General features: G+C 54.1%; 1 protein-coding gene across 1 annotated transcript; it reads left to right on the top strand.

Annotated features, from left to right (window-relative positions):
- The first annotated feature begins 4,306 nt into the window (after nt 1-4,306).
- Nucleotides 4,307-15,945, top strand: HEXA (hexosaminidase subunit alpha). Its single transcript, XM_050903674.1, has 14 exons — nt 4,307-4,571; nt 8,177-8,275; nt 8,652-8,717; nt 8,882-8,928; nt 9,272-9,382; nt 10,194-10,295; nt 10,394-10,526; nt 11,562-11,742; nt 12,033-12,119; nt 12,479-12,551; nt 13,021-13,201; nt 13,541-13,631; nt 14,071-14,175; nt 14,685-15,945. Exons 1-14 carry the CDS (start codon nt 4,307-4,309, stop codon nt 14,746-14,748), a joined length of 1,605 nt encoding a protein of 534 aa, XP_050759631.1. The 3' UTR covers nt 14,749-15,945.
- The last annotated feature ends 1,235 nt before the right edge of the window (nt 15,946-17,180 follow it).

Here is a 17,180-nt window from a genome sequence, read left to right as displayed (position 1 = left end):
CAGCTCAGGTCACAGCACAGCAAGGCTGGTGGCCTGCCACTGCTGCTTGGTGCGCCCAGGTCCACAGCAAACTTCAGGGGAATCACTCTGAGAAGAGCAATGTCACCCCAAAGGACGAAATGTGTCCTTGTCATCCCACCTCCAGTGGAGCATACGCTCCGTCCGCACAGAGCAGCTACGAGCTGGAACAGCAGATACATCAGCATCAACTCGTGCAGATGGCTTGCTCCCCGCCAGCGCCTGCGTGACACCGCGCTGAGCGATATCATCCCTGAAATATGGAGCTGTGCAACAGGAGGGTCCACACCTGCAAAGACCCAGCACATGCTGACCCTTACTCCCCCCAGACCACCACCACAAATAAGGTCACTTCAACACTGCATGCCTGCAACCCTCGTGGTTGCAATCCAAATACCGTAATTATTTTACCAGGGACAAAAGGGGAGGTGGACAAGCAAACGGAGAGGGTAAGTTTGCCCAGAAAGCCTCTGAGATGTCAAAATTCAAGTCAGAGGTCTACAGGCAGTTGCAGGCATTTCCAGAAGATGATCTGTGTATTCCAAAGCCCTCTTCCAGCCACACCACCAGCAGGTCCCCTGACCTGGGAGCTGGCTTCATTCAGGAGCGAGCGTGCTTAGACAGCGTTTGGCTCAAAGAGCAAAGCAAACAGAAAACTCATGCTCTGTGAAGGTTTTCATGAATGGCTTCCTCTGTTCCCCTTTCACCGGCTCATACGCTCCTCACCAGCAGAGGAATCTGTATGCAGAACGCTCTCCTGATTAAATGCAGAAGCAGCCAATGTTACAGGGAATCAGGCAGCATAATAAATGGGTTTATACCTTAAAAAAATGCTGTGGAACAAGGAACTGCACTGACAGCCCAAAGGCCACCTTCATGCCCCGAAGGTGAAAAAACCAGAAAGACCCAAATGTGACACCAGCCAGATTTTATAACAATTTATGTCAGAACAATGAATTGGGATTTCTAACAAATTCATTATTGGTAGTAAGCAGGTAATCCAGCAGAGCCCTGGTGCAGCACAGTTTTCTGCAGAGTCCCCCAGCAACTTGGCTTCCAGCTCTTGCAGTCCAAGAGATGACAAGAAGGGTTTGCAGGTACCTCTGCAATGGGCATCACCCGGCTGGCGCAGCGTGATGTTCTCAGCCCCGTGCAACGGCATTAAAGTGCCTCTGAGCCGGTACATCCCTGCTGTGGGGCTGGCGATCCGGGTTAGGGCGAGCGGAGGTGCGGTGGGGGAGGACAGGTAAGCTCCGAACCTTGCGTCTCCCCATTTACTCCCTGCTTGTTCCTTGCTGAACTAGCCTGAAGAGGCCAACGTCCCCAGGTGGATATATCACCCTGGAGATACGCTCTGAGACCACGAGCTGGTCTATTGAAGAGCTACTGAAGAGCGTCGACAACTTCTGGCTACTGCTGCTCCATGCCTGATGCAGGACAGCGTGTAAACCAGTTTCTTTTAGCCAAGCTCCAAAGTTAAACACATGCTTAAGCAGTTTTCTTACGTAAAGATGCATTCTCAAATCAGACTGTTAGTCTAGATTAATGCCGGCCAGCTACAGATGAACTTCTCTGAGTCATCCCCTGGAGACATCAGGTCCCCTAAAATAGCAGCAACAACAGAATCCGTAGAAAGGCTTGAATATTTCGACTGAAAGCTATGATTACAATGCTTTACATAAGTGTGGCGAACACGCCACCCTCCCCAGACTGAAATAAGGATTCGCTTCAGGCCAGGGCACTTTTGCATTTCAGTCTCACACGCTGGGAAGCGCAGCCCTGCCCGATGGTGCTGACATTGCCTGATGCAACACAGCAACAAACTGTCTTGGGTTTGGTTTTTTTTTTCTTCCCCTGCAATTTTAATACAGTGAAACTACTTGACGAAAAGTCCAGAGATACTGGAATCAATCAAATGTTGTCAGAAAAGCGGTAGCAACAGTCGGCACTTTGGAGGTTTGCACAGGGAAGGGCAAAAAACCCAGCTCAAGACCGTGGAGGCTTCGTATAGACAGGCAGCAGCCTTGAGACAAGCGGAGGTAAACTTGAACACAAAGAATGATAGCGGCCATTTTCCCAGATGTCCGATGCAGGTTGGAATATAGGCAATGTCCTCCACGTCCCTTCTTGCCGTGTGATGTGGACGGAGACAGAGAAGAGCCAACGTCCTGGAGCAATGGTGCTGGAGTCAGAAGAATTGTGAGGAAGCAGCCTGGCATGTGCCGTTGTGCTGAACTGGGGTCCTGCCACCTCTCCATAGGGAAAACAAGGGACTGGTGAGGATTGTCAGGAGCCTGAGGGCACCAACAGGCTTTAATTGCCCCAGTCAGCCTCGCCTGGGACCTCCACCCATGACCCATTGCTCCAGGAGCTCCATTTAAGCTGAGGTCTGGGCAGCTGCTTTTTTTTTTGAGCTCTCCTGTAGGTGCATCTGCTCCTAGCCTTTCCCAGATTGATCTTGGACTTATCTTGGTGCCTTGCTTTTGCTGGGTGACACCAGGACTGTTGATGGGCCTCATTGCTGCCACCACCATGCTCTGCTCAGCTGGCTGTGGGGGGACTGCACCCAGCTGGTAAGGGTGTTGCTTGGCTCATGTTGTGCCTGTCCTTGGTTCCTGGCTCACCTTCTCTTAGGTGGGTGGGTGGTCTTTGCTGTTCTACAGGGCTGTAGAAGAAGGATGTAGTGCTGTGTAGGTGTTAAGCTCATGGCAACACCATCTGGCTCTCTTTGGCCCTGTTCCTGATGGAGCCCAGCTCCCTTATCTATAGGTGACACTTAGCCCCCTCCCTGCCTTCCCCCACTTGAGACCTCCTATCAACTTTCACCAATCATCTCATGAAATTCCCACAATCCCATTTAGACCCAAACCTAACTGTGATCCACTCCTGCTGCCTGGCATCCCCACAACTTCTTCACCTCCATGACACCCCCAAAACCTTCACAGGTACCTCACAGGCTCCTTCAACCTGGTGAGCACCTCCTTCCATCCCTCTCCAACCCTTTCCTCCAGCCCCACTGAAAGTCCCCCATGTCCTCCCAGCTCTTCTCCTTTCACCATCAGTCCCCAGCTTTGTGCCGGTGCTTTTGTAACCTTTGACAGCAAGTTCCTTGAGGGTTTTTCTGCAAAATGTTTTTTTCCTGTTGACCCTGGTTCTCTCTGTGCTGCTCACATGAGGGACAATCCCTTAAATTCCCCACCAGACCTTTCCATGGTTGTGTCCTGCTCATGCAAAGTGGTTTTTCATCTTGTGCTAGTGTGAGGGGGCCATCTCCTTTGTCGTGCTTTCTCTCACAGCATTTGTTTAATTTCCTGCTTGCTCCTCATGCCTGTGGCTTGCCTCCTAGCACTCCTCATAGCTTGGAGTGTTCTGGTGGGCTCGCTGGTTGCTCAGGAGGGCTAGGACAACAGTTTTTTAATAATTTGATGGAGTTGGTTCCCATGTAGGAGCTGGTAGGGTTGTGCTGGCAATTAGATGGGTAAGACCTGGGCTTAAGGGTCCTTATTTGACTTGGGGATTGCTGAGGAATGCAGAGCTGGAAGGGAGGAGGCAAAATAAAGAGTTCATTTGAGGTTGAAGGTTTCCTTGCAAAAGCCAAACCCTGTGTGGAAAGCATCTCTGCAACACTTCACTGTGAGGCTCCAGCATGAGATAAAGCTTGTTTTTTGTACAATCCAACCAACATTTCACCCACCACCTATATAATATCCCTGGAAACCTGTGCAAGGGCTGATTTACATCCAGCATTGTTCATAAAAATGCATGATACCAACAAAAGATGCCAATACCCAAGGTGGATCCAAAGCTTGTGCATGTTCAGTCACACAGCTGGAAAGTGGTGCAGGTGAAATATGTGTTTTAAATCATTAATCTTCTCCTCAAACCCCAAATCAAGCTGCTGAGACTCCCCAAGGGCATCCCCTGGGGGCAGGGAGCACGGCAGAGGGGCTCTGAATTTTGAGGGCTGGGGAAGAAATGACCTTTGACAGGCAGCTTGAGGGTTTTGTGGATTTATTTAAAAGTAAAGAGCCGCTTGCTTGGGTAAAGGCACCCCGGCGGCTTTGGGGTGAGGGCGGGCGGGGACGCCGCCGCCTGAGGGGGCTGTGAGGGCGTTCGCGGCCCGATGGCGGCGGGCAGCCCCAGGGGAGGCGGGCCCGGCGGCAGCTCGGGCCTGGCCCGGCCCCGCGGGGCCGAGCTGCCATTTCGCGGGCGTCCCTCCCGCGGCGGGCAGCACCGCCCCCTCCCTCCCTCCCTCCCTCCCTCCCTGCCTCCGGCTGCGGGGCGCGACATGGCGGCGGGGCCGGCGCGGCTGCTGCTGCTGGCGGCGGTGGTGGTGGTGGTGGTGCTGCTGCTGCTGCTGGAGCCGGCGGCCGCCGTGTGGCCGCAGCCCCAGGCCCAGCGCTCCCCGCCGGGCGGCGGCCGCTGCCTGCTGCCTCCCCGCCGCTTTCGCTTCGCCTACGCCGCCGGCTCCGCCGTGGGGCCGGGCTGCGCCGTGCTGGAGGCGGCCTTCCAGCGGTACTGGGCGCTGCTCTTCGCCGCCGCCCGCCCGACCGGTGAGGCGGGGCGGGGGCTGCCGGCGGGGCGGGGGGCTCTGCGGCCTCCCCGTGCGGGGACGAGAGGCCGCTGGAAGGGCGGTTGACCCTTTCATGTGTGGCTTTATTCTCAAAAAAAAAAACCCACAAAACCAAACCCTCGTTTATTCTGGGGGTCAAACCACGGGTTTTGTGCGGCGATCTGTTTTTTAACCCCCTTATTACCTCAGCAGAGGCTGGTGGTGAGGGGAGATGGTGGCTGCGGTCTGATGGCGTGATGGCTTGAGTTGAGTCTCGAAGGGCAGCGTTGCGTTCATATGTGGAGGGCAGTGCCTGCGGCACACACAAAATAAAATCTAATCCTGTTTGGCACAGTGAGCACTAGTTGTCTTGCATTTCTTTCAAGGAGTTAGGCTCTTGCTATCAAGAGTTTGCTCTATCTCATTTTTTCTCTCTTCCAGATCGTGTTTCAGCTCCGCAGCCCTTCGTTTTGTTTCCTTTTCTTGCAACTGCAGGGAGAGCTGCTGCCAGTGTTGCAATAGCTTTGGCTTCAGTGCTTTTTGCTAGTCTTGGCTCTTCCTGTTTCTAGCAGCTCTTGGTGTCCAGTGTGAAGCTTTACCTTGCGGAAAGACTTGTGTTGCTTCATGCGTATTTCTTCCAAGTACGTATTCGTGCCATGGGGCTCTCTTTGCCGAAGTTGCAGTTCCCGAGGCAGCGTGGCTTTTCTGGCAGAGAGGTAGTAGCTCTTGGATTCATCCTGAAATTGTAGGGTAAGATGAGGAAAGGCAAGAGCTTTGAGAGCCTGGGCTTGATTTGGGACAGGTTGTAAGAGTTTCTTGCGCCCAGACTTCTTCATGGTAGCACCCGTTGCATGTCTGGGATGAAATGCAGGAAATTCCCTGGTGGCATTCGCAGAGGCAAACACAGGCTGGGGAGCCAGCACGCACGGATGCTCAGTGCCTGCGTGGGTCTGCAGCAGCCTGAAGCGCTATATCTGGGGAATAAGAAATGCTTCATTCATCAAAAAGAGCTAGTAATTCTGCCTCCAAGCGTTTTAAATGTCAGCGTGAACTCTGTCGCCGCTGATCAAAGCGGAGAAGGGTAACGGTGTTGGAAGCCGCTCTGCTTCATCTCGAGCGCATCCTGCTTTGACAAAGGCAAGTTTGAAACACTGAGAAGAACCGTTTGGCTTATTTTATTTCTTCAACTCTTGTAAGCAGCAATAGAAAGAAATTCTGATTTGGGAGCTGAGAAGACTCCTCTTGTTTCTTTTTTGCTGTTAGGAACTAAACTTAAAACAGCTGATATAATTACTCACGTTTTCCTCTTCCTCTCAGAGGGGAAATATGACCATCATATCACTTGGAGCAACTTCGTGTCATCACGAGATCAAGCTCATACTCTTTGCTTTCCATACGCCCTGCTTTATGACGCTCAGACTACACGATTAATTTTGAGGCTTTTTTCCCTCTTTGCCTGCCTTTTGTTTTTTTCACATGGGTGGTTAGCAAGAACAGGCAATGGAAACCCTGGATGGAAGGAAATAGTTTCTATTAATAGGGAAAATAAATGGCAGAAACCATTTTCTGTCTGTTTCAGAAATCTACTATGTCAATTTAACAAGCAAGCAAGATTATGTCCAAACTCTGCATTCATCCTGGACTTCAAGCGTGAAAACAGAGACTAATTTAAGTTAGGATGGACGTATGGGGGTCTTTGGTCAAGCCCCTGCTCAAAATAGGGCTAAACCTGGAGGTGGAGCCAACTTTGCAGTTGGGTCAAGCTTCTCAGGGCTGAGAGTTTTTTTCCAAAGATGGAGAACTGAGCCCTTGCTGAAGTGTTTGACCATTCTCAAGGTGAAGAATTTTTTTTTCCTTATCTCTAATTGGGATTTCCCTTGCTGCTCTTCCCTTGTCTCTGTCCTTAAGCTGGGCAGCTCCAAAACGAGTCTGGGAGAGACCGAGGACCCTGCATGGAACTCAAGCCAGGACCCTGCATCCCTGATGTCTTACTGCTGCTAACCTGCCGCAATCATTGCATTAGCGTCCTTGTCTTCTAGTCTGTGACTGTAATTAACTTGACGTGTGCCTTCACGGTGCTCTTTTGAACCATGAACTTCAGCCTTTGTGGTTGATGGGTCACTGATCCCTGCTGCACCCATCTGCATTGCCTTCTAGGTGTGATAGTGGTGGTGCCTGCCTGCTCCTTGGCCAAGGAGGCCATGTTCGGGTTTGGCAATGTCTCTCCCTGGGCGGGTTTAAACGTGGTGCGCGGTGGTGGGACCAATTCTGTCGAGGCTTCTCAACAGAATGAGTATTTCCCGTGTCCCCGGGCTTGAGAGTGGCTGTCCCTGGTGAGCTGCCGTCTTGCCAAGCAGAGGGAGCAGGTCTTGCTGCGCTGGCGTGCCAGCTCACACATCTGCGAGGTTGCCTTGGCTACCGGCTCGTCTGTAACCGAGAGGAAAGCTCAAAACAGAGGGCTATCTTCAAGCCGTTTCCCTTCTCTCTGTGGAGGTTTTGCCATTCCTTCATGGAGAAATTTGGGGGTTCTGGCTCCTGTGAGCTTTGGAGCATGGGCTCTCTACATTTCACCCAAACACTGGTGGTGCCACGGTCTCTCTGAGTCTCCTTGGTGCCTGGCTTCTGACCAGGCTCACTCAAAGCCAAGTTTTTTATTTTTTAGTGACCATATTGAGTATTGGCTCTTCCTGGGAATGCTGTGGGGGTGTAGGCATGGACCTTGGCTGTGATTAGCAGGGTCCCAGCCCGCTAATCCACGCTCCTCCTGGCCAGAGACTGCTGTGAGTAGGCCCATGCGTCTCAGCGAAGGCTGAACACCTCCTTTTGGAGTTGGGGGAGCAACTCCAGTGAGGACTCAGGCCTGTGCATCCTTGGAAGTGCTCCTTCAGATAGGGAAGCATGGCCAGAGCTCCTGCTTGGGGTCTGAATGTGACTGGGTTTATTTTTCCAGCCGCTGCGCCTGGGACCTGCTCTGTGGAAGGTGAAGTCAATTGGGAGCATTTCTGTGCTGGGCGAGACATTTTGGTGGCCTGTAACTCAGCCCGACTCTGCAGTATACTTGGATTCATTCTCCACCCTTTTTTTACAGTGTTTCTTTGCCTTTTCTAAGAAGTGTGGGTAGGGTAGGAGAGCTCTTGGGTTTGTGCTTTTTTCCCCAGTGCTGGGAGAGTTCGGAAACATGAAGCTCTTCACCCCCATGGAGAAGGTTTGAGTAGTCATGGCTGTTGCTTAGAGCAGGGGCTGGTGTCCGGGAAGGCTTGAGGGCTGCTGCTAGACCATACTCTGGCATATCTCCTCTTTTGTGTGCTCCTTTAAGCTTCCACTGCAAAGCCTTCCCTGGGGGCTTCCTCACCAGCAGACCTTTTCCGTGCTGAAAGTTGGGATCAGCTCATGTGCTTCTGGTTGCCTGTGTTGAAAGAAGCCCCTACTGAATGCCCCTGTGCCTGCTCTGGGGTGAAGGAGGGGGTGCCCGTTTCTGCCACGTGTGTTAAAAGTCCATGTGTTCCTGCGCCTTCATCGCTAGCTGGGCTGGGAGGATGGCGATGGACTAAAAGCAGGGAAAAGAGCCAGGATGGGGTTGATGTCCGTGGTCTGTGTCCTTTGCAGAGAATGAGCCACCCTGGGGGATGCCCTGCACTCAGCTCCTCGTCTTTGTTGCCACACCAGGCTGCGATGGGTTTCCCAGCCTGGACTCCAAGGAGAGCTGTAAGTATCGAGGTTGGGAGCGGAAGGGAGTGACTGGAGCGGGAGTGCGGCTGTTTCTGTGCCCATCGGTTGGAAATAGCACTGTGCAGCGCTTACCCCCAATTTTAGGGGGGTGGCAATCCTTACTGTATTATTGAGAAACTGGGGCAGGGAGGGAGCGACTTACCTGAGGACGCTGATAAAGCAGTGGGAGAGGTTTAAAACAAAAGAAGAAACCCAAAAATCGGTTCTCTGGGATCCCAAGATGCAGTCCTGTATCAAAACCTCTGCCTGGTGCTGCTGCAACCCTGTAGCTGGGGCTGTCATGGCCCGTAGCAGCGTGTGATGGAGCGTGGGACCTAATGCCAGCGCCGGCCCCTCTGATGCTGTGTTTCAGATAAGCTGTCTGTCTCGGAAGGCTCCTTGCTGCTCTCTGCGGATGCCGTCTGGGGAGCTCTCAGAGGTGAGGTGTGCTTTCTGTGGGGCATTCCCGCTCTCCCTGCCTCAGGCCTATGGGGATGTCTCTCTGTGCCTCTCTCTTTCCATAGACTTATTTGTTAATTGAGCTCTGTTCCTTTGGGGGAATCTGTGCTGAGAAAGGGACTCTGTGTGATTTTTTTCCTGCAGGCCTGGAAACATTTAGCCAGCTCGTTGGGAGAGACGAGAACGGCACGGTGAGTCCTGGCCTCATCTCCTGGGGGCAGTCAGCTCTCCGTAATGCTCCTGCCTCCATGGGGACAGGCTGAGGATTGCCGGGATGCTCGGAATGAGGGGGGTACCAGCAGTGCAGCACAGCCTTGCCAAGGGCCAAGTAGAGATTGATGAATCCAGCCAGATTCCTGCCTTCTGAGCGGGTAAAGCATTGCAGGTCTTTCTGGCTAGCTTGCACTCTGGGCAGTGAGGGTACCCCTCCTCATCCCGCCAGCCCTGGGGACAAAGGTGACCCTGATTGTCTCCTGCTAATGGCTGCATTGCCCGAAGCCCTGCTCACTTCTTCCTCATGTTCTCTGCGTGCAGTACTACATCAACAAGACAGAAATTGTGGACTTTCCCCGCTTCCCTCACCGGGGCCTGTTGCTGGACACCTCTCGTCACTACCTGCCTTTGAGAGCCATCCTGGAAACTCTGGTAGGGTGTCTGCGCTGGGAGACGAGGTGGTTTAGTTGGGTGTCTCTTCCTCTGTGACAACTGAGGGCTCCTTGAGTGGCCTGGAGGGCTTTTTGGTTTTTTTGCGTTGCTCCTTTCCAGAGATCCTAGGAGCTGTCTAATGCGTAGGCCACTGCATCTACATCTCATCAAGGAAGAGCTTGTCAAACCTAGGCTTTTTGAACAAAACCAGCTTGCTTGTCCCTAGGTGAAGCAGCAGGCTGGGGTGGGATGGCAGCGTGACCTCAATTCTTAATATACAGATGTGCATGATGGAAAAATGCTTCCATGCTGCCCATGGCTGTGTTTGCTCCCGGTGTAACTCAGAGCTGCCTCGTTTGGGTGATTTCTCAGCTTCCTTTGTAAATACGATAAGGAAGAAAACCCTGAGGTATCCTGGATTCTTGCAGTCCAGATTACTTTCTGAGGCTGGGTTGTTTCTGAGGCAAGAGAAAACACTGGCTTCTTCCCGGCCACATTAGACAAAGGTGGGTGATGGTTCTGTGTTCATCCCAGGCAGAATTAAACTTCCAGGTCTCCACCTTTGGTTCAGTTATAGGGAGAACAGGGATTTTATTGTGAGCAGAAGCACTACTGGCCTTCTGCAGCTCTTTGTGGTGCTGGCGTGTTTGAAGAGAGGTGTCTGAATCCCTCTTGGATCCTGGGGAGCATCTGGGGACTCCACTTCCCTTGTCCTTTTGGAGCACAGGGACCTTGGTCCCTTTCTGTGGCAAGCTGGCTGACCTCGCCGAAAGGACAGGGCATGTTCATCTTTGTTCCTGTTCCTTCCCAGGACGTCATGGCTTACAACAAGTTCAATGTGTTTCACTGGCACATTGTAGATGACCCATCTTTCCCCTACGAGAGCTTGACCTTCCCAGAGCTCAGCAAGCAGGTAACCCACCCCGATCACCGTGTAGCACCCAGCCCGGGGCGAGCAGATCCCTCCCTCGGCACCTGAGCAAGGCGCTGAGATTTCCCGTGTTCCCCCAGGGAGCCTTCAATGCCATGACCCACGTGTACACAGCCAGTGACGTGCAGACAGTGATCAAGTACGCCCGGCTGCGTGGCATCAGAGTCGTCGTGGAGTTCGACACTCCTGGGCACACCCTCTCCTGGGGTCCAGGTGAGGAGCAGACCCTGCCTGCTGCTGCTGCGAGGAGAGTTGTAGTTGTACCGCGGGGGAGGAAGGGGATCTGCAACCTGGATCCCAAAAGCTGGGTGTGGGCAGCCATGTCCCGTGGACTGGCTTTGAAGAGGCGCAAACCATCATCTAAGGGAAGTAGGACCCAATGGTCCAACTTCTGGAATAATATTCAAAGGGAAAAAGTTTCCATCTCTTCTTGGGTCCAAGCTGGGTGACTTTTTGGGAACATCTGCCCTGCCAAAACCAACATCATCGGCAATTGCAAGGATCTTGGGTTTAACCAAGCTTCCTCGCTCTGCTCAGCTGTGCCCCAGTCCTGACACACCGCTCCCTGCTCCGAGGACTGCAAGTGTCTCCTCTTCCATGTCTGAAAGTGCGAGAAGCTCCAGGAAAACGTTGCCTTGTCTTGCTCTCTCCTTCCCCTGCCTCCAAATGCCGTGTCATGCACTGGAGTACAACCTGTGTGCGTGGCTACAGCCAAAACTGGGGCTGCCCCTCCTTCCATGTGTGGAGCTGGGAGAGGGTGCTGGGGACTGCACCGGTGTTAGCTTTCCCCAGCAGCTCTATATCTGGTTTCCCGTAGGAATGTGCTGAAAAAAGCAGTGGGGAGAGATGCCAAGGGGAAACCTGGGAAGGATGGAAACTGTAGTGTCCTGCAAGGATTTGGTGTGTCTGTGTCCCATCCTCAGAGTACCTGTTGCAGGGGGGAAAACGGGGTGTCCAGCCTAAAAGGCTCAAGCTCTGATCTCACCTGGGAGTGCATGTTTGGGGTGGCAGCGGATGTCCGTGGGGGGAGCACAAGATGAGCGCAGAACGTGGATCCCTCCCCATCAGATCAGGCTTCCTGAGCCAGAAATCATGTTTCTGCTGCCGTGATGGTGCCTCGTGCACCACGCCTGGGTCTTCTGTCTTCACGGCAGGCACTGGGCCGTGCTGAGGAGGGTCTGGGGGTTTATACGGGGCCATATGGCCACATTTAGCCCCTTCCTCACTGTCCTGTTTGTTATGACCCAGGTGCTCCGGGTCTCCTGACTCCCTGCTATTTGGGCAAGGATCCTTCTGGGACCTATGGGCCCATCAACCCCATCCTTAACAGCACCTACCAGTTTGTGACCAGTTTGTTTGAAGAGGTCAGCGCTGTGTTCCCGGACTTCTTTCTTCACCTCGGTGGCGATGAGGTGGATTTCACATGCTGGTGAGTCTGAGATCAGTCTGGATGGGGACGGGACGGGGAAGTATCTGGGACTGGAGTCCCAGATCATCTGCAGATCTTTGGTGTCCTGCTCCCCCAGGCTCTGTGTGTTGGTGCTTGGGGTTTCTGTGCTCATGGTGATGCTGGTTGTGGGAAGCTACTGGTGCTGGCATAGCCACAGCTCTTGGAATGCCTGGGCTAGCCTTGGACTGGTGTGGGAAGGACTTGGCCACGTTGGCCTTACTCCAGAGCTCGGGATGCAGTGCTTTTATTCTCTTCTCTTTGGTACACAGGAAATCCAATCCAAAAATCCGTGCCTTCCTGAAGGAGATGGGCTTTGGTGAAGATTACAAAAAATTAGAGTCGTTCTACATCCAGAGGTAAGGACGGTTGCATCCTCAGCCTGCAGCTATAGTATGTGACCAGCACAAATGTAATCTGCTGTCTCGGGGACACCAGATCTCCTTTTCAGGAGCACACCCATTCAGACATGTCTCCCTGACCCTAAAGGGAGTAGCCTAGCCACATTTTATTGGGAGACTGACCACAAAAAAGCCTGGGGCTGAGGAGAAAGAAGCCCCATAAGGGGCCGTGGTTTCTCCCTTCTCCTTCAGAAGTACCTTCACATCCCGCTGTGGGTGTTGGGAATATCGGTGCTGCTGCTTTGGCTGTATGCAACCAGCAAAGAGGGGGGAGTGTAGCTGGGATGACCCAAAACTCAGTACTCTTTCCACTCCAGGCTTCTGGACATCATCTCTTCCCTCGGCAAAGGTTATATCGTGTGGCAGGAGGTGTTTGACAACGGAGTGAAGGTGAGAGCTGCCTGCTTCCCCTAACGCAGTTGCCTGTGCTGGGGTGAACAGTGCCAGCACCCCAGCCGGACACACTGGTGTGCTCTGGGGGTGCCGTGCTGGGGCTGGCAGGCGGGTGCTCTGTTATGGGACTGGGCTTGATCTTGAGGTGGTGCTGCCAGTGAGCTGCCCTCATGGTGGCTTTGTCACGCTGCTGTCAACAGTCTCTTCCCTCCAAGTTCTTGTATATACACCTGCAAGAGACAGGTTTTAACTTTGCCCAGGACGCTCTGCAAATGGGCTTATCCCTTCCTCTGTTGCTTCTGCAAACCAGATGGGAAGCGGCTCGAAAGTTAAGCCAAAGTCCACCTCAGTTTCTCTTTGGGTATCTTCGGAGCTGTGGATGGGTCAGGGCACCCTGCTTGCGGGGGGAGGTGGTGCTCTTGTTGCCGCACTGATCCCGTGCACGGGGTTCACGTGTGCTCTTCAGGTGAGGCCAGACACCATCATCCACGTGTGGAAGGAGAGCTCCCCGCCGTACATGGAGGAGATGGCAAACGTCACCAAAGCTGGCTACCGGGCTCTGCTCTCTGCCCCCTGGTACCTCAACCGCATCTCCTATGGGCAGGACTGGATGGCAGCCTACCAGGTGGAGCCCTTGAAGTTTGAAGGTATGTTCCTTGTGTCCCCTTCCCGTATGGCAGCTGACTTGTCACTCGGAGGTAGCGTCAGGGCTGGCTGTCTTGCTAATCCGTTCTCGCTGCTGGTGTGAAGGTGCTTGAGTGACCGTGTCCTTGGTTCCTGTGCTATGTCCCGTTCCCTTGCTGCCGGCAGAAAACAGCTCTGCTCTCCCCCAGCCCAGGGTTTGAAGCGGGGGCTTCCAGAAGAGCAAGTTATCGCCTCCATAGCTGAGCCACTCACTGCTGTTACAGGCGCCTCTGTTGGCAGGGCGATAAGTCACCCCGTTATCTTACAACACCCCGTCACCTGAATGCTGTGTCCTCTGGCAGGCAGCCCTGAGCAGAAGGATCGGGTGATCGGCGGAGAGGCGTGCATGTGGGGTGAATACGTGGACGTCACTAACCTGGCCCCCAGGCTCTGGTAAGAGAAGCCGTGGGGAGGTTAGCTCGAGTCGCGTGGGGCAGGGCTCAGGCCCCTTTCCTTCGCCGCTGAGCGACGTGTGCCAAACGCTGCGGGTTTGGTCTGCGTGTGGTGCTTGTCCCCGTCCCCTGGCATTGCCTCTGTGCTAGTAACAGCTTCACTGAGGCTTAAATGAGGGTTTGTAAGACTAATGTGCTCCTGTACAACCTGCTGCTGCAACCAGTACGTGTTTAACACTGGTCTCTGTCCTGTCACCCCGGTCCACTCCTGATCCGCATGTGTCTAGGAGTGGATCTTTTGATATACAGAAGCCATGTGCCTTTGTGTGCTGAAGGACTTCCTTCGGGAAAGCGTTTGGGAGCTCAGGGCTTTGTGCAAGAAGCTTTCCAACTCCCCCGCCCGCCCCCGACCTGACTGCTTCTGTCTCTCGTTCCTCAAGGCCGAGAGCTGGGGCCGTAGCCGAGAGACTGTGGAGTAACGCGACCGTCAGGGACCTGCAAGATGCCTACGTGCGGCTGGCCGACTTCCGCTGCAAGCTCCTTGGGTAACCGTCCCTCCTCGCAGTCGGATGCTGGCTCGAGGGGACAGTGTAAAGGCCGCCGTCTCCAGGGTTCGACCCTGGGGAGGGCAGCGAGGGTGAAGTGGGCTTTCCCTGGTACAAAATGACCCTTGTTCTTATTGAAAATCCCGAGCCTTTTTCCTGCCTGTGCGTGGGCAGAGCTTGCTTTGTGCAGTGCTGGAAGAGAGCCCCTGCTGCCGGCGTGGGCTGGTGGCTCTGCTGAGGAGAGGGCTTCGTGCTGAGGAAGGGGGGGACCCGTCAGCTATTGCCACTCCTCCTGCAGCACCGGCTTCCCCAGGAAACCTGCCCTTACCCCGTACTCCCACACGTGAGCAAAAAACCGAGTCTGTAAGCGCAGGATGAAAACCGCTCCCTCCTTGTCCCACCTGAAACGGGGCACCGACGGCCACCCCGCGCTCCTCTAACCGCTCAAACCTGACCGTGGGCTCTGCCTCTGCCCTCTGCGTAACGCCATCTCTCCGCTCTCTTTCCAGGCGCGGTGTCCAGGCGCAGCCTCTCTACGTAGGATACTGTGAAAATGAATTCGGCGGGTTTTGAAGGGAGAGTCCTGCTGCCCTCGGTCGCTGTGCACGCAGGAGGAATGATCCCTCTCTCAAAAGCTGCTGGCTTGGGAGAGGGACCCCTTCCCACCCCCAGCTTCTGCTCTTGCTTTGTTGCAATGGACTTTTTTTTTCCTTAGTGTGCACTCTTCACCTCTTTTTTTTTTTTTTTTTCCCCCTATTTTTATTTCTTTAAATCTATAAATAAATGACCCCAAAGAGGAAAAAGGCACCTTTTCATGCTCAGCTGGGGCTTGGGAGACCATGCAAGGGTTATTGTTAGCAGGAGATGGGTAGGGCTCGCTCCAGAGATGCCAGTAGAGGAGCATCATCCCGGTGGCTCCGGAGCTTGCTGGGTGCCTGCTCAGCTGGATGAACCGTGTTTAGTCTCTGCTGCTGTCACAGACTCCGTCCCTGCAGAGAGAAGGTGATGAGGAGGTGTGGGCTCCCCCAGTTTTTTCACCTTGGCCTCCCACCGTCTGCACCTGGCCAAGGCGCTACCTGTGCCAGGACAGGTGACACCCCACCTTGGTTTTGCTTCTGCGGCCGCCTGCACACCAGCGGGCAGCGTTGTGGTGTTGGTTGCTGTCCCTGTCTCTGTCTCTTGTCTCTCTGCCTCTGTCCAGGCAGGAGGCGACTTGCCTGCGGGCCACCATCTCTGCTCCCTCAAACCCCATCTGCTGCCGTCTCCTCCTGTGGCTTCTCCTGAGAAGACGGCGGCCTGAAGCCTCTCCGAGGAGACCTCGCAAACCTGCTGAGCGGCGCGCGGATGTTACGGAGTCCCTGCTCAGCTCTCCCATCAGCTGCCGCTTCTGCTCAGGATTTAGCCAACTGATCCATCCTCCTCCTGCTTTGTTGTCCTCGGGGTGGGGAGCTCAGCTCCAGGTCTCCTACATCCAGACAGGTTTGATTTGGATAATGTTTTCCTTGGACAGGAGACTGGTGGTGCTGTTGTCGCGCGGAGCTGGGACAGTCGTGGTTCTTGTCCTTTGGTTGGGATTGCCACGCTGGAAACTATGTTCAGCTCAAAGCGGGGAATCTCTCGAGGAGAAATCCTGGCTGATGGGACTGTTGTACCTGTGTCGTGGTCTTAAATGAGCGAGGTCTGCTGTTATGGCTGGAAACCTTTTACTATTGAACTTTAAATTAAAAATATGGAATTAACTTGGAATTAAAAATATTCAGAAATTGTCAAGTCTTGCATTTCTTTACCTTCCTGTGAAAGGATACCCAAACACTTGCTCCTCTGAAGTGATAACATCTTAAAGGGGGGAAAAAAAACATTGTGAAGCCCAGCCACCTTGGAGCAGGGAAATCTAGCCAGATTTGGGGAAAGAGGAACATTTTTTTCCCTCTACTCCGGGTGGGAGGGGAAGCGCTGCCTTCCTGTGCCCATTTCCTCTGGGAAGATGCTTTTCTGCTTCCTCCAAGTCTCTGTGGGAAATCCATGCTCCTCTTTGCTGTCGTTTTGGTTGGAAATACTGTCCTGCTCTTGTGTTTCAGGCTGAGCGGAGGGAGCCAGGATTGCCGATCTGCCTGCTGCTCCCGGCAGGTTTATTTCTCTTAAATTGAGTAACCCGAAAGACCTAAATAACAATAGCTGCTTCCTTTTGATGCGCTGCGAAGTCCTAAAGAGCTCCGCAAGGCTGGTGTGGTTGGCGCTCCTTCCTCCCTGCCAGGCTTGGCATGAGCGAACGCTGATCAGAAGCTTCTCAGCCCTGTGAGGACATCTCCCTGTGCTCCGACCCGAGGTCCCCGCTGATGCCACCCGCTGTCCCCACGGCATCTTTTGGGCTCGGCTTCGGGAAGCGTTGCTCTACAGCATGAATACCTCGGGTGTTTGCGGAGCAGAAGCTTGATCTTCTGGTCCAGGCTGGTGGCCTTTAGACCCGGGCATCTGCTCCATCTCTGCGTGGTCGCTTCTGCCTGGCTCTTCCCGCAGCCGCGCCGGGGGAAGGACAGCCGAGACGCCGTGGTTTGCTGCTCGGATGCAGCGCTTCGGGCTCTGAGGGGGTGGCAGGCACAGAGGAAGGAGGTTAGTGTCCCCTCCTATTTTTACAAGTTGGGGTTTTTTCCCTTTTTTTTTCCCCGGTGCAGTGTAAATTGGTACCTTTTGTCGCTGCAGGCAGCTGCTGCCGGCAGGGCTGGGGCAAGGGGGAGCCTGCTCCCAGAGAGGGGTGCCGTGCTCCCAAGGAGGGTGCCGTGCTCCCAAGGAGGGTGCCGTGCTCCCAAGAAGGGTGCCATGCTCCTGGGAAGGATGCCCTGCCCAAGGAGGGTGCCCTGCTCCCAGAGAGGGTGCCCTGCTCCTGAGGAGGGTGCTCTGCTCGCAGAGAGGGTGCCTTGCTCCCAAGAAGGGTGCTCTGTTCCCGGGAAGGACACCCTGCTCCCAAGGAGGGTGCTCTGCTCCCAGAGAGGGTGCCCTGCTCCTGG

The sequence above is a fragment of the Gymnogyps californianus genome, chromosome 11, assembly GCF_018139145.2.
Source record: "Gymnogyps californianus isolate 813 chromosome 11, ASM1813914v2, whole genome shotgun sequence".
In the NCBI taxonomy this organism is placed as follows: domain Eukaryota; kingdom Metazoa; phylum Chordata; class Aves; order Accipitriformes; family Cathartidae; genus Gymnogyps; species Gymnogyps californianus.
This window is presented reverse-complemented; position numbering and strand designations above follow the sequence as displayed.

Excerpts from the sequence above, each read along its gene's own strand:
- HEXA (XM_050903674.1), top strand. The coding sequence starts at position 4,307 with ATGGCGGCGGGGCCGGCGCGGCTGCTGCTGCTGGCGGCGGTGGTGGTG. Across the intron at positions 9,383-10,193 it reads GAGCCATCCTGGAAACTCTG|GACGTCATGGCTTACAACAA; the intron begins GTAGGGTGTCTG and ends GTTCCTTCCCAG. Across the intron at positions 13,632-14,070 it reads AACCTGGCCCCCAGGCTCTG|GCCGAGAGCTGGGGCCGTAG; the intron begins GTAAGAGAAGCC and ends TCGTTCCTCAAG.